At 40.2% G+C, this 15,923-nt stretch overlaps 1 protein-coding gene across 2 annotated transcripts in view; it reads left to right on the top strand.

Moving 5' to 3' along the window:
* The window catches only part of LOC124723240 (protein Aster-B-like), a 230,334-nt gene that overhangs the window by 16,929 nt on the left and 197,482 nt on the right, over positions 1–15,923 (top strand). For both annotated transcript variants that reach the window (XM_047248438.1, XM_047248437.1), the window contains exon 4: positions 374–512. In XM_047248438.1, coding sequence (XP_047104394.1) covers positions 374–512 — 139 coding nt within the window. The remainder of the gene's footprint in view (positions 1–373; positions 513–15,923) is intronic.

The following is a 15,923-nucleotide window of genomic DNA, read 5'->3' as shown; positions in this document are numbered from 1 at the left end:
TATTGAGCACTGTATAGAAAACTACAGTGGCCACAGTTTCATTTTTAATGTAATTGTTGAGCATAATGTAATCATCCCATGTACTGACATTGTATTATTATCCATTCATGCTTTTTGCCCTGTATTTGGGCATATTTCTTCAGACAGGTACATTTGCCTTAATATGTACTAGAAGTACAGCTTAATTTGATATAGTGTGCTGCCTGTACCCACTGTCTTACCTGAGAACATAGTGTTAAGCTTTTTAAATGTGTTAGTGGGTTTTGTTTGCTGTTTGCCTTTTGTGTTGATCAGTAATTAACACATACCTGTCCTCCTGCTGCTTTTTTGTGAAGGTGCCCTCAGATATCATGTGTGAGTGTGTTCTATGTAGGTCTCCAAGCCCAAGTACGAGTCCACAGTCAAGTCCACGCCCGTCCCCCCGACAACAACACAAGCGGGACCATTCCAAAGGTGATATTATACTGACTGGTAACAGCAGCACAACTGTGGAGAAACCAGATACTTTTGAGGTTAGTGGGGTATAGTGTAAGATCAGAATTGTCTGTGGTATTTTTATTGTATAATTCAAGGGACCCAAAAGAAATAAACATAATATATGCAGGCATTTGTTATTGAACAATGTTTCACAAACAGACTGTTTATTTACTTATTTGTTTCTTTCCCTTTGCTGCTAGGGATATGTGGTACTCAAGTCAAGTTTCCAAATGAGATGCATTTCAGCTGCATGTTAGGATTTTGAGCTTACTTATCAACTTTAATCCATTCATGCTACTGTAACTTTTAGGAAATTTACATTATTAATGCTTAGATATTCATTTGCCATCACAATGCAAAATCTGTATTGATTTAGGTCCAAAGTTAATTTGCCTTGTGCTTATTATAAGGCAGATGCAAAGGACTTTCAAAAAGTGGAAACAAATATTTTCTGCTTCGAATATTGAGATTTTTGTTATCATTTTCATATGATAATTATAAAAAATACTAACCATATGATTTATGACACAGACTAGAACATGTGTTCTTCCTCCTTAAAACCTTTGGAAAGTTCTGGTACAGTTTGATATTATGACTGAATGATTTGAGATTGTAATTGCCTGGTAAGGCTCCAGACAACTTGCAGTGTTACAGAAAATTAAATGCTTGTTTCGACAATGGGAACACGTTTTAAATAGTGAAGTATTTGTGGTAAATGCTGTGGGAACATGCTGGAAACAGTGGGGAAAGATGCACTGTTGAAGGGAAGGAATAGACCAAGGTGGTGATTGGGGGGAGGGCTGTAAGTAATGTTTTCAGTATAAAACAGCTGTTTAGAGGAAGAGACATCATCACATCGCTTGAAAGCCATTGTTTCAGGTTCAGTTTTAGTTGAAAAGTGAGCTGTTTGTTGCTCATAACTTACTGCTTTGTATAGTTTATGTGGTGGATAGTTATTCTGTGTTATTTACTTGTTCTTTTTGTTCATTGTTGTGTTGGCATAGATTCCTGGGGCAACATTATTTACTGTCATCATACTAGATAGTGTGACAGTAGTGCTGATACGTATTTGTGTGTGTAATACATGGCAATCTAACTAATTTCTCTTATTCTAAACCTTTAAATATAACATAAAATTTAATTTTGAGTAATTGATACAGTGTCTTATAGCTTTATTGTTTGTGAGCAACAGAGAAAAAGTCCTATGAACATATGCGCGACCTGTTTGCAGATGCCACATATTTATAGTTATGTTGTCCATGTGGTTGTAAGCATGTAGTTGATCTAATTCCATACCTAAATACTTGGCCTGCTCTTTAATTTTCAACATGTTTTTAACACAAAAAGTATGATACAACCCAGAGCACTGAAATTGTTAAGAGGAATAACTGCATTGTGACATGAATCTCATATTCTTCATTGTTCTTTCATTGACATTTGTTTTGTAAGGATTTCCCAAGAACCTCCCATACATGAGTAAGCCTTATTTGTATGCAGAATTCTGGTCACTTGGAGCTGAATTGTTTGCTGTGTTTGGCATCAGCTATTCAAAGCCATGAACATTCCAAAGCCTCTGGATAGGAAGAACCGGCAGGCATAAAATTCTAGCTGCATACTGTTTTACGGTTTTGTTCATCCTCAGTTGGAGTATGGTAGTCTTGTATGTAGGTCTGTGCAATTTTAATATTGTAAGATTCTCCACTCATTGCAGCTTGAGGTGTTGGTGCATATACAGTCGGCCCGATGTCCAGGATATTTGCAAATACTGCATAGTCACCACTAATACGGGTTATTACAAATGATTGAAGCGATTTCACAGCTCTACAATAACTTTATTATTTGAGATATTTTCACAATGCTTTGCACACACATACAAAAACTCAAAAAGTTTTTTTAGGCATTCACAAATGTTCGATATGTGCCCCTTTAGTGATTTGGCAGACATCAAGCCGATAATCAAGCTCCTCCCACACTCGGCGCAGCATGTCCCCGTCAATGAGTTCGAAAGCATCGTTGATGCGAGCTCGCAGTTCTGGCATGTTTCTTGGTAGAGGAGGTTTAAACACTGAATCTTTCACATAACCCCACAGAAAGAAATCGCATGGGGTTAAGTCGGGAGAGCGTGGGGGCCATGAAATGAATTGCTGATCATGATCTCCACCACGACCGATCCATAGGTTTTCCAATCTCTTGTTTAAGAAATGTCGAACATCATGATGGAAGTGCGGTGGAGCACCATCCTGTTGAAAGATGAAGTCGGCGCTGTCGGTCTCCAGTTGTGGCATGAGCCAATTTTCCAGCATGTCCAGATACACGTGTCCTGTAACGTTTTTGTTGCAGAAGAAAAAGGGGCCGTAAACTTTAAACCATGAGATTGCACAAAACACGTTAACTTTTGGTGAATTGCGAATTTGCTGCACAAATGCGTGAGGATTCTCTACTGCCCAGATTCGCACATTGTGTCTGTTCACCATTAAGAAAAAATGTTGCTTCATCACTGAAAACAAGTTTCGCACTGAACGCATCCTCTTCCATGAGCTGTTGCAACCGCGCCAAAAATTCAAAGCGTTTGACTTTGTCATCGGGTGTCAGGGCTTGTAGCAATTGTAGACGGTAAGGCTTCTGCTTTAGCTTTTTCCGTAAGATTTTCCAAACCGTCGGCTGTGGTTCGTTTAGCTCCCTGCTTGCTTTATTCGTCGACTTCCGCGGGCTACGCGTGAAACTTGCCCGCACGCGTTCAACTGTTTCTTCGCTCACTGCAGGCCGACCCATTGATTTCCCCTTACAGAGGCATCCAGAAGCTTTAAACTGCGCATACCATCGCCAAATGGAGTTAGCAGTTGGTGGATCTTTGTTGAACTTCTTCCTGAAGTGTCGTTGCACTGTTATGACTGACTGATGTGAGTGCATTTCAAGCACGACATGAGCTTTCTCGGCTCCTGTCGCCATTTTGTCTCACTGCGCTCTCGAGCGCTCTGGCGGCAGAAACCTGAAGTGCGGCTTCAGCCGAACAAAACTTTATGAGTTTTTCTACGTATCTGTAGTGTGTCGTGACCATATGTCAATGAATGGAGCTACAGTGAATTTATGAAAGCGCTTCAATCATTTGTAATAGCCCTGTATTTTCACAGCAACTACAGATGATGCAGACTGCGTAAAAGGTCTCAGCTCATCTATAGTCACCTCTTTCCCTACTGTTGACCGTTACTGCTTGGAACTGTCTATGAGCCAAACATTCACTTGGTATTCAGGTAAAGCAACATTAATGAGATACGAGTGTCTTGATACAAGGTTGGGACAGATTTCCTTGCTGGCTAGTTGTGAGACTCTTAGAGTTTAAAACTGACAGTGTGCAGCAAGTTCTGTACTCCATACTATGCCTTTTGAAATAATTTTTAATGATGATTTTAGTACAGTAATTTGAAGATTTTCATACTGATAGGCAGATGGGTGATTTGGGGAGGTGAGGGGGTAGCAACTTGTAGTTGAGGATCCACTGGACTGTTCATCAATCCTCCTGCTTTCAACCATAGAGAGGGGACATGTCAAATTGTACTGTTGAAACATGGCATCTCTGTCAGGGTACTCTGTTACTAGAAAGGGATGGAGATGGCCTACAAGAATATCTGTATAACGTGCATCTTTCATTGATCATGCAGATAGACAATGGGGCCTAACTGTGACCACGTGAACACAGTCCAGATCATAACTGAACTGTGTTTTGACTTGACACAACCTTGATGACACATAGGATCCGTAGCTTCATGGGACATACGCTACTCTGCCACCTGCCAATAAGCTTGTCAACAGACTGTGTTGCATGTTGCCACTGGTTCATGGTCCATTGATGATGTTTGTGGTCCCATACCAGTTCTTAAGCTGTGTTGGGGTGTCTGCAGTGGGACACAAGTTGGGTGGCTGCTGCTGAAGCCTATGTGGTGCATTTGTCTCTATGCAGTCATCATAGAAACAGGATCCTGACACTCCACATTCAAATTGGTAGCTACCTGACTCACAGTTAGACTATCCATTGTCTTGTATGGCCGTGGTGAGGTGACAGGATGTCCATTCGATACACACTCATGGTTGCCCTGTTCTATGGTTTATGTGTGTGGAAACATTGTCTCTGTGATATTGAAGCCCTATCTTAGACACTGTTGATCTCAGAAACCTGAATTCTTTTAGAATCTATGACCCATTTGTTGTGCGCTGATTATCATCCTGTGTTCAAAGTTGATTGACTCTTGAGATGCTGCTGTGTTCATTACACACTTCTCTGAAACAGACTGCTCAGGTATTGTTTTCACACTCATGCCGTATGTCACTTGTAGCTGCAAAATTCAGGTGTCACATGTAGCACATTGTCAAATTGGTCAACCCTTTCCATGGTCCTTAGGGTGCTCAGATGGATGATCTAGCATCAGGTGTGAAAAGTCATCCGTTCAGATTCCAGGTGCGCTCAGCTGTCCACTCAGTAAATGTACCCAGAAGAGTTGCTCCAAAGTAGCTAGAACATCCTCTACCTATTGCAAAGGTGGCACATACAACAACTACGGAAGCATATGATATAAATCACTTAACACAGCGCGGATCCTCATAAAATTTGTGCTGTTGGTGTTGAGGGGTGACAAAATGAATGTGTGGGAGTCTCAGTGGCTAAGTCTCGAGTCAACATGACCATAGTGTCTTTCTCTTCAACCAAAGAGAGATGATGGCAGCAGTTCTCACAAGACTTTGTATAAGACTCTCCCCATTGACTCAGGATTATTCCCCTAATGAGAGGATGCACAGGTGTGTGGTACTTGTGTACCAATTTTGGTATGCCATGTTACAGTTCCTTGTATTTTATTTGCTGACAAGAGGGAATTCTCTAAATTAATCATTCATCTCTGTTTTAAATAACAACTGGACAAGTTCAGTTGAAGTATTAAAAATTTATTTATTTAGTGTCACAGTTCCTCCCTAAGGTGTTAAGCCTAGATTTAAATGTGTATCAGAGTGGCAGGCTCTTTTGAATTTTTATATCAGTAGTCAGACAGACACTTATTTATATCAAACATTGTTTTTAAAGTAGTTCTTTTTACTGTTCACATTTGATTAAGAATTAATTTCTTTGTACCTTTGTAGTTATATGAAAAATTTGAGGTCTCTCTCTCTCTCTCTCTCTCTCTCTCTGTCTGTGTGTGTGTGTGTGTGTGTGTGTGTGTGTGTGTGTGTGTGTGTGTGTGTGCGCGTGCGCGTGCACGTGGATCTCCCCACTCCCCTCCTGTACACATGCTTGCTTTTATCATATTTCAGAGTGACAGGATCTTTCCCATTTTTATAGTAGTTGTCATCAAGCAATATTTATCTCAGATGCAGTTGTAAAAACAGTAATTTTGCATTTTGTTATTGGATTTTAATTGAGAAGTTTGTTACCTCATGGCAATCTCCATTGTTTTGTCGTATTGAAAGAAAAGTATTTCTTTATACAAGCACTGATAACTTTAAAGTTGAGCACCCGGAATCCAAATGCATTAGAATCAGACTGTGTGAAATGTGTTATCAGATTTTGTCTCAAACGCCAGCAGTTCCATTGATTTCTACAGTAAAGAATATACTTGTATCATATGGGCGTTTCCATCTCTTCTTCCTGCAGTGATTATCGAGGGTGGGGTAGATTGTGTTGCCGTTTAGTGCTGCGCCACATTACATGTTAGAGAGGGGGGGGGGGGGGGTAGGATAGAGAACGAATCAGTGTTTTTCTAACATTAACAATCAATAATTTTTTTATAAAATGTACTATAATGGGTGCAGTTGGGTGCAATATAGTAGATTCATGGTAATGTTACATCATAAAACATGAAAATAACAACATATGTAATAGAGCAAGACATTGGACTTAATATTTACACATACACTAAGAAAATTCATATTAACAATTTCTTAATATTTAAAAACCAGTATGATATATTGTATGATAATAAATAATTTATTTTATGCTTGCAGTAATGGTATATCCCAGTTATACATTAAAACCCCACACATACACTCTCATTTATGTTAAAAAATTCACTACTTCTGTAGAATGAATTTTGTAACAGGTATTCTTTCAATTTGCTCTTGATTTTTATAGTTTGATGTGTGTAGGTAGAGTATTGGTAACTTTCATAACTGAGTAATTTACTAATTTTTGCATAAGGCTGAAGTTTGTCTAGTTTCTTCGTAAACCCTGTTCTGACCTCATAAAGTGGCCATGTGAACTATTGGTTTTGGAAAGACAGCAGTTTCTTTTCTGAAACATACAAGGGAAGAGGCACACTGAGACGGCATTTTGGAAACCTGTAGTAGCAGGAATAGATTCCTGCAAGTGTGTCTTGGCTGCACACCACTCACTGCTTATCACACTCCTCTGAGTAATAATTTTCTTATTGCTAAGAACTGTTTACCACAAAAGGTGATGCCATAAAACAACAATGCATGGGTATAATATCCTGAAGTAAGCAACTATGACAACATCCATATGGGCAGATGATGGAATTATGCATAAGGAAAAGGTTGCGGAATGAAGTCTATTCACAATATCTAGAATATGGCAGGACCAATTAATTTGCTATCAGTGTACATACCCAAGAACTTAGTGGAGTTCACTTGGTGTATTTGTTGTCCATTACATTTTATATTTGTCCTCTTGTTCTTTCTTTGCCCCATGAAACTGTACATAATGAGTTATTTTGACATCTAGGGAGTCTTATACAAGTAAACTAGCATAATAAAATTCCATGTTAGCAGAGGTTTCCAAGTTTTTCCCTCATGTTTTGTCCACTAGAAGAGGAGTATTGTCTGGAAAGAGGGCAAACTTGCTCACTGTAGTGGAAAAGAGTTAGAGATCATCTAAGAGATAAAAAACAGCAGGGACCCCAGCACAGAGCCTTGTGTCACTCCAGTGTTGACTGTGCCCCAGTTAGATGAAGCTAGAATTCCATTACTGCCAGTAATTGTTACCCTCTGTTTCCTGTCTGTTAGCTAAGACTTAACCCATTTCCCCACTACTCTGCTTAACCCATAATTCTGTTTTATCATCATAATTTCATGGTTGATGCAGTTAAAAAGCCTTGGAAATGTCACATAGGACTCTGATTGGTACCAATTCGCTGTGAAGAGATTGCAGAATTTGATCAGTGAGAGAGAAAATAGCATCATCTATTGATAGGACTTGATGGAAACTGAATTAACAGTGACTGAGAATCTTGTGACCATTAAAGTGATCCACAGTTCCTTTGAACACCAGACTGTAGGACCAAGGGAAAATATATTAGCTGGGATGCTGGGCAATGGTTGTCTCAATTTTTTCATCCTTCTTGAAGAGTGTTTCATACATGTATATTTTAATCACAGTGATACGACACCATGACACTGGGATTCATTAAATATGTGACCCAGGACTGCATGTGTGTATTAATGATGGTGCCCAAATGCCCATGTGGAAATATTATCAATCCCAGGATAACATCAGTTTTTCATCTCATTGAGTTTGCTTTTGATTTCACTAAGTGTGATGAGAATTACATGTATCTGACTTTGGTGCTTCTAACTTTATACAGTAGGTTTAAGAAGTCACTCTCTGAGGCTTTACAGCCAGTTTCCTCTGCAGCTGTTAATTGTCAGTTGTATATATTAGCAACTCCCTCAATGTTTATTACTACACTGATCAGCCAGAACATTACGATCACCTACCTGATAACTGCTATGTCCACCTCTGGCACGCATAACAATGGCGATGCATCATGGCCTCGAAGCAATGAGGTATTGGTAAGTGTTTGGAGGGAGTTGGTGTCATATCTGCACACACAGGACATCTAATTTCCGTAAATTCCGAGGAGGGGGACCATAAGGTCTTGACGCAACATTCAATCACATCCCATATTCATTCGATAGGGTTCCGATCTGACAAGTTAGTGGGGCAGCACATCAATGGGAACTCACCACTGTGTTCTCCAATAGTTTCATTACACTCCTGTCCTACTGACATGGCATGTTATCTTGCTGAAAAACACCACAGCCCTCAGGAAACATGATCCTCGTGATTGGACATACGTGGTCTGCAATCTATGTACGATACTCCGTGGCCATCGTGGTGCCTTGCATAAATTCCAGTGGACCCATGGATGCCCATGTGAATGTTCCCCAGAGCATAATGGAGCCTTTGCCATCTTGTCTCTGTCCTGCAATACAGGAGTCAACGAGCTGTTCCCCAGAAGACAACAGATTCACTCCCTCCCATCGGTGTGATGAAGAAGGTATCAGAATTCGTCAGGCCGCGCCACACACTGCCAGTGCGCCAGTGCCCAGTGCCAGTGGTCTCGTGCCCTTTTTGGTCGTAGTTGCTGATGTCGTGGTGTTAACATTGTCACATGCGTGGGTCACTGGCTGCGGAGGCCCATCGTTAGGAATGTTTGGTGCACTAAGTGTTCAGACACACTTGTACTCTGCCCAGCATTAAAGTCTGACATTAATTCCATCACAGTTCACTGCCCGTCCTGTTTTACCAGTCTGCTCTGCCTAAGTCTGACATCTGTAATGAGGGGTGGCCGCCAAACTCCACGATGCCTGTACATGGTTTCACCATGTGTTGAAGATTTTTACCACAGCACTCCTCGAACACCCGACAAATCGTGCAGTTTCTGAAATGCTTGTACCGAGCCTTTGGGCCATCACAATTGTGCACCTTTCCCATTCTACACGCGGGCAGCGTGCTCACTGATACTGCAAGCACCATGCATGTGTGTGACTAGCAGTCATTCCTCACCAGGTGACTCCGCTCCCGCCTGTATGGATTTATATCGATGGTAGGTCAGTGACCATGATGTTCTGCCTGATCAGTGTATATTTCCCTGTAATGTATTTATATATAAGACATGCATTCTACTTTCTTCCCTTACTATCCCTTTTTATAACTTGCCATATGTTGTTTACTTTATTGTAGGCATTGTTAGTTTCAAATGTGATGTACATAGTTTTGGATTTTTAATGACACTCTTCTAAAACATTACAGTATAATCAATAGTTCTCCTTGTTTTATGGGATAATAAGATATCCATACTGATTCATGTAACTTTCTCTCTGTTCTACGTGAAATTTTGATTGCTCTAGTAATCCAGGGTTTTGTTTAGTGGCCTGCGGATTGTTTCTTACAGTTTTTTGGTTGTAAATACAGTTTCTATGACACATACTCATTAGCACGTGTGTGCGCGCGCACACTCTCTCTCTCTCTCTCTCTCTCTCTCTCTCTCTCTCTCTCTCTCTTTGTCTCTTCCAGCAGATTGAGTGGAACCCTGTACATATGGAAATGAATGTTAATGACAAGTTGTTTAGCCTGTTCTCTAATAAGTTTGTGTAATTGTTTGAAGCTGTATTTCCAAAAATAAAAAAATCATACGAAATAATTCTCAAGTCAGTAAATGGAAATCCTGGATAGAGGGATAAGACTTCCCTGTAGAACAACAACAAAAATTATGTGTATCACAAATGATATCTGGTGATCCTATAAAGAAAGAAAACCATAGATTGTCCTGTAATATTTTAAAAAGGGTTGTCTCTACTGTATTAACTTTCAGCAAGTGAATTGTTTTGTGTCTTCAAAAAAAGTAACTTGTATGGAAACTGTATTTTGCATCATTTTATATATGTCAGTTACCTGAATCCAGTACTGATACCAGAAACTGCCAGCATCTCAGAGGCAAAAATACAGGGTTAATCTAAATGATGGATCCATTTTCAAAACTTCATATTTATTCAGGTACAAATCCAAAATGAACAAGCTTTATACCAATGAAAAGAGGAAGTATCAAAGTTTTTTTCATAATGTTTGATATCAATTTAATAATTTTTTAAATATTTGTAATTAATCTTAATGAACTGTGGAACTGAATCACTGTTGCCATACACTCAGTAACATCAGTTATACCTTCATGTGTGTGGGACGAGTTTGGCTACCATGTTGATGTTTGCCATGCATCCAGCAGTCACCACATTGAACATTTATAACATTCATCACATTTCTAATTAAAAAATTTATTAAATTGATATCAAATGTTATAAAAAAAAAAAAACTTTGAAACTTCCTCTTTTCATTGGTACAAAGCTTGTTCATTTTGGATTTGTATTTGAATAGATATGAATTTTTGAAAATAGGTCCTTCATTTAGAATAACCCTGTATGATGTGTTGCATGATTAATGATTAAGAAATGTTAAGAATGACTGCATGACAGAACCGAGGTTAAATGTTGACAGGTTTCCTGTCAAGGTATGACATGTCAAATCCAAGTTTTTTTGGTAAAGGCAAATACGCAGAACTTTTAAAGTTGGTGTTTTGAGACAGTTGTGTCGTATGCAGCTATAGCAGAAAGAAAGAGGGATACTAAAATTGAGTCGCTGAAGAGTAGACTAACGTGGCTGTGCTAAAATCTGAGCTATGGAGATCGGTGCTTCATAGTAAGTGTTGTAGTAATCTGTAACCTTTGCAGTATGTGTTTCATGAGTGGTCAGTTTCCTGATATATTACAGTACTCATTAGTAAAATTACTTTATAAAAAGAAGGAAACAGGTTAATGGAGACAATTACTGGCACTAGACTTAATTTGCCACATTTGCAATTCAGATTCAGGAAGGGATCACAACCATACAAACGTACTGTATTGTTTTGTGTATAAGACACTTGGAGGGCTAAGAGATATGCTAAGGACAGTAAGGGTTTTCTTTTGATTTATGAAAAGCATTTGATTGTGTAAACCGTGCAGTACTTTTATGTAATCCGATATAAGTGACTACCCTATTTGCTTGCTTGCTTTACTTCCCATGTCCAGGTGAGAGCATCTAAACTCGTTTCCTGCAAAACTCTGCAGCTATAATGGCCTTTTCATTGCACAAAAAATAGATTTCTGCTGTGCAAACAAACTCCACCCATGGGCAAATGAGCAAATGTTCAATTGTCTGGGTTTCTCCACATTCGCTCTGTTCGTCTTCAGAGTAGCCCCACTTGACCGCATTTACTTTGCACTGTGTAACTTTTGTTATCTATTCAGTGCGCTGTGTGTGCTGTGCTGTAGTTACTGCCCCTGTGATTTTGTCTGTGGGGTGCAGGTTTGTATTTTGCAGAGTGTGTCCAACCATAAAGATAGGAGGCCAGTCTCAGGTTGGCCTTCTATTGGTACTATCCATTGGATAAAGCCCTTACTTGACTTGAGACAAGTTGGAACTGTTTGGTGGTTATACATTAAGTGCTGTGGGTAAATTTGCTGCGTTTTCCTCTCTATTTCACTTGCTGTAAGGGACGTTCAGAAAGAAATGAACTGGAGGCATAATTACAGAAACCAGTACCTGTATGTTAGAAGAATTCGCCCTAGCTGTTGACACACTTGTCCCACTATGACACAAGGTGGTGAATGACTGTCTCATAAAATTCCCGGGGCTGCGATGTTAACCAGTTCTGCGTGTACAGTTGGATGTCGTCGTCCAAGGTGAATCGTTTGCCCCCTCAGAGCCTTTTCAAGGGGACCAAAAATAGCGCAATCACAGGGGGGGAGGTCCGGACTGTATGGAGGGTGGCCAATAACCTCCTATTTGAATTTCTGCAGGAGTGCCGCGACTGTGTTGGCCGTATGAGGCTTTGCATTGTCGTGGAGCGGAATAGCTGCATGGCTGAGATTGCCTGGTCGTTTTGATTTGATTGCTTGGCAAAGGGTGGTCAAGGTTTTCGAGTAACATTGGGCATTCACTGTTGTCCCGTGCTGCAGGAAGTGAAGAAGAACGTCAGCATAACCTTTCCTGCACTCGTGTGGACGACGACATCCAGCTGTATGTGTGGAACTGGTTAACATCGCAGCCTCGGGAATTTTGAGAGACAGCCATTCACCACCTTGTTTCACAGTGGCACAAGTGTCTCAACAGCCAGGGTCAGTACTTCTTACATACAGGTATTGGTTTCTGTAATTGTGTCTCTGGCTTGTTTCCTTTCGAACACCCTTTATACTTTGCATTTGTTGCATTTGATATTAGGTGGTGCTATGGCTGCAACTGCAAGTGTGTAAATTTTGTGGACAGTCTCATTTAAAGTGACATCAGCGTGTTTGGAGTGGCTAGACCTTATTGGTGCTGCATATTCTCTGGCTGCAAAACATAGTCCCATTGTTGATGATCAAAGAACTTCAGGTTGTGCTCTCTATTTTGAACCAGTCAATTTAAGTGTAATGTTGTTTCTTGCACGTATTTTTCCTTTCAGGTCAGTGCAGTGTTTTTTAAATGACAGTGTACGGTCTATGGTAATTTCCAAGTATTTTGGTTTGGTGCAGTGTTGTACTCTAACATCTCCCTATTCTGTTTCCAACTGTTTTTAGGCTTCTCTATTACATAGGTTGAATGTGCATATTTTCATTTTTTCTGCATTAGGTGACAGGTGATTTTCTTCATAGTAGTTCCCCAAGGCATGCAAAGCCTCTGTCTGTTTTCTTTCAACCTCTTCAAATATTCTTCCTTGAGCAGAAGTGGCAGCATTGTCTACATGTATGCATCTCTCTATTTCCGGCTGTGTGGCTGGTCATTTGTGTACATGTTGTACAAGATAGGGGAAAGAATGCTCTCTTGTGGTAGTGCGTTCTTTTGGTTTCTCCGTCTACTTTTCTTCCCTTGGAAGATTGTGTAGAATCTTTTGATTCTGCAACATTCCTCTTAACGTGTAAGTCAGTCAAATGTCCTTTGTTACTTCATAGCCTTCCGTGAAAAGTTGTTGGTGGTTTACTGTATCATATGCCGCATAAAGATCAAGAAAACCAACAACCATTATCAATTTCATTTCAAGACAGTGTTATATGTTTTGAGTCAGATTTGGTATTTGACTACAACATGCTTTCCGTGGCGTGAATACAACTTGTTCAGGGATAAGTTTTGTATCGATTCTGGTTTCTATTCTTGACAGAATAATTCTTTCAAATAACTTACATAGGTGCCAGGTTAAGGAAATAGGGCAGAAATTTTTTTGCTCAGTAGACTCTTTGCCGGGCTTTAGTAATGTTATCCTCCATAGTTGGGGAATCTGAAATGTTTCCAAACATCTGTTCATCGTCCTCACTAGCCATTCATTAGTTTTTGGACCAAACTGCTTTATTTGTTCAGTTCGTATGTCATCAGGGTCTGCTGCCTTATTTTCTTTCAGTTCTTGCATTGCTCTTCCCAATTCCTCAGTTGGGAATAGAGTTTCTAGAGATTTGCTGTCACCACCTATGTTTTGATTGAGATTTGACGCCTTCTGTCTTGTCTTGCCATTCGGTAGCAGTTCGTGAGCAGTCTGGTTTGGAGTGATGTTTGTACTAAATGGCAGGCTCCTAAGATCATTTCTAAGATTTTTTATCAGCCTCCAGCCTCTTCGACTGTTACATTTCATCTCCAGATTGGTTAGTAATTTAACCCCTCTCTCCCTTCTTTGTTTAGCTATGTTTCAGAGTAGTGCACCTCCAATTTCAATTTTATCTGCTGAGAAAGCATCTATGTTATACTTGCTGTGATAGATGATAAAAGAGTTCTTGTGAGCTTGAGTCAAAGCCAGGTATAAATCGGGTCATACATTCAGAAGGAATATACCTCCTTGACATTTTCTTTATAAGTTCAATAAATTCTTTGTAGTTCTTTGGGTCTGCTTCTATGTTTTCAACTTAAATCTCAAGTTCTTCTCTGAAAGCCATACATTTGCTAATACTAAATAATAACATTGTTGTGGTCTTTAGCATGAAGATTGGTTTGGTGCAGCTCTCCTCACTAGGTTATCCACTGCAGACTGCTTCATCTTTGCATAACTACCACAGCCTACATCCACTTGAACCTACTTGGTTTCCCTCTACTGTTTTTACTCCCTACACTTCCCTTCATTACCAGATTCATGATTCCCTGATGTCTTAAGATGTGTCTCGTGAACTGATGCCTTATTTTAGTAAAGTAGTCATAAAAATTGCTTTTTCTCCACTGTGATTCAGTACCTTTTCATTGTTTATTAGATTTACCCATCTAATCTTCAGCATTGTTCTGTACTACCACATTTCAAAAGCTTTTAGTTTCTTGCCTGTGCTGTTAACTGTACACATTTCACTTGCATACAAAGCTATACTAAAGATCAATATCGGAAAAGACTTCATATCGTGTACATTCATATTAGATGTTAACATTCAATTGGTGAGAGATCTGGAGAATGTGCTGGCCAGGGCAGCAGTTGAACATTTTCTGTATCCAGAAAGGCCTGTACAGGACCTGCTACATGCGGTCATGCATTATCCTGCTGAAGTGTAGGGTTTCGCAGGGATCGAATGAAGGGTGGAGCCACGGGTCGTAACACATCTGAAATGTAAGGTCCCCTGTTCAAAGTGCCGTCAATGCGAACAAGAGGTGACAGAGACATGTAACCAATGTCACCCCATACCATCACGCCAATTGATACGCCAGTATGGCGATGACGAATACACACTTCCAATGTGCGTTCACTGCGATGTCGCCAAACATGGATGCGACCATCATGATGCTGTAAACAGAACCTGGATTCGTCTGAAAAAATGACGTTGTGCCATTCGTGCACCCAGGTTCGTCGTTGAGTACACCATCGCAGGTGCTCGTATATCTGATGCAGCGTCAAGGGTAACCGCAGCCATGGTCTCCGAGCTGATAGTCGATGCTGCTGCAAACATCATCGAACTGTTTGTGCAGATGGTTGTTGTCTTGCATCCGTCCCCATCTGTTGAGTCAGGGATCTAGACATCGCTGCACGATCTGTTACAGCCATGCGGATAAGATGCCTGTCATCTCGACTGTTAGTGATACGAGGCCATTGGGATCCAGCATGGCGTTCTGTATTACCCTCCTGAATCCACCAATTCCATATTCTGCTAACAGTCATTGGATTTCGATCAATGTTAGCGGCAATGTCGCGATACGATAAACCACAATCGCGATAGGCTACAATCCAACCTTTATCAAAGTCTGAAACGTGATGGTACGCATTTCTTCTCCTTACACGAGGCATCACAACAACATTTCACCAGGCAACTCTGGTCAACTGCTGTTTGTCTATGAGAAATCGGTTGGAAACTTTCCTCATGTCAGCGCGTTGTAGGTGTCGCCACCAGCGCCAGCCTTGTGTGAATGCTCTGAAAAGCTAATCATTTGCATATCACAGCATCTTCTTCCGGTCAGTTAAATTTTGTGTCTGTAGCACGTCATCTTCGTGATGTAGCAATTTTAATGGCCAGTAGTGTAGTTCGCAACAGAAACCGAACAGAGATTATCACTAATGGCATCACTAGATACAAGCCAAACAACCTAGTCTCTTCAAGAACAAATTTAAGTGCATACAAATAAATCTACAGTTATCCAGAGCTGCAACAGCTAACCTAATACAGCTTATTGTGGAATATCAGATTGACATTGC

Source organism: Schistocerca piceifrons, chromosome X (genome assembly GCF_021461385.2).
Source record: "Schistocerca piceifrons isolate TAMUIC-IGC-003096 chromosome X, iqSchPice1.1, whole genome shotgun sequence".
Classification (NCBI taxonomy): Eukaryota; Metazoa; Arthropoda; class Insecta; order Orthoptera; family Acrididae; genus Schistocerca; species Schistocerca piceifrons.
This window is presented reverse-complemented; position numbering and strand designations above follow the sequence as displayed.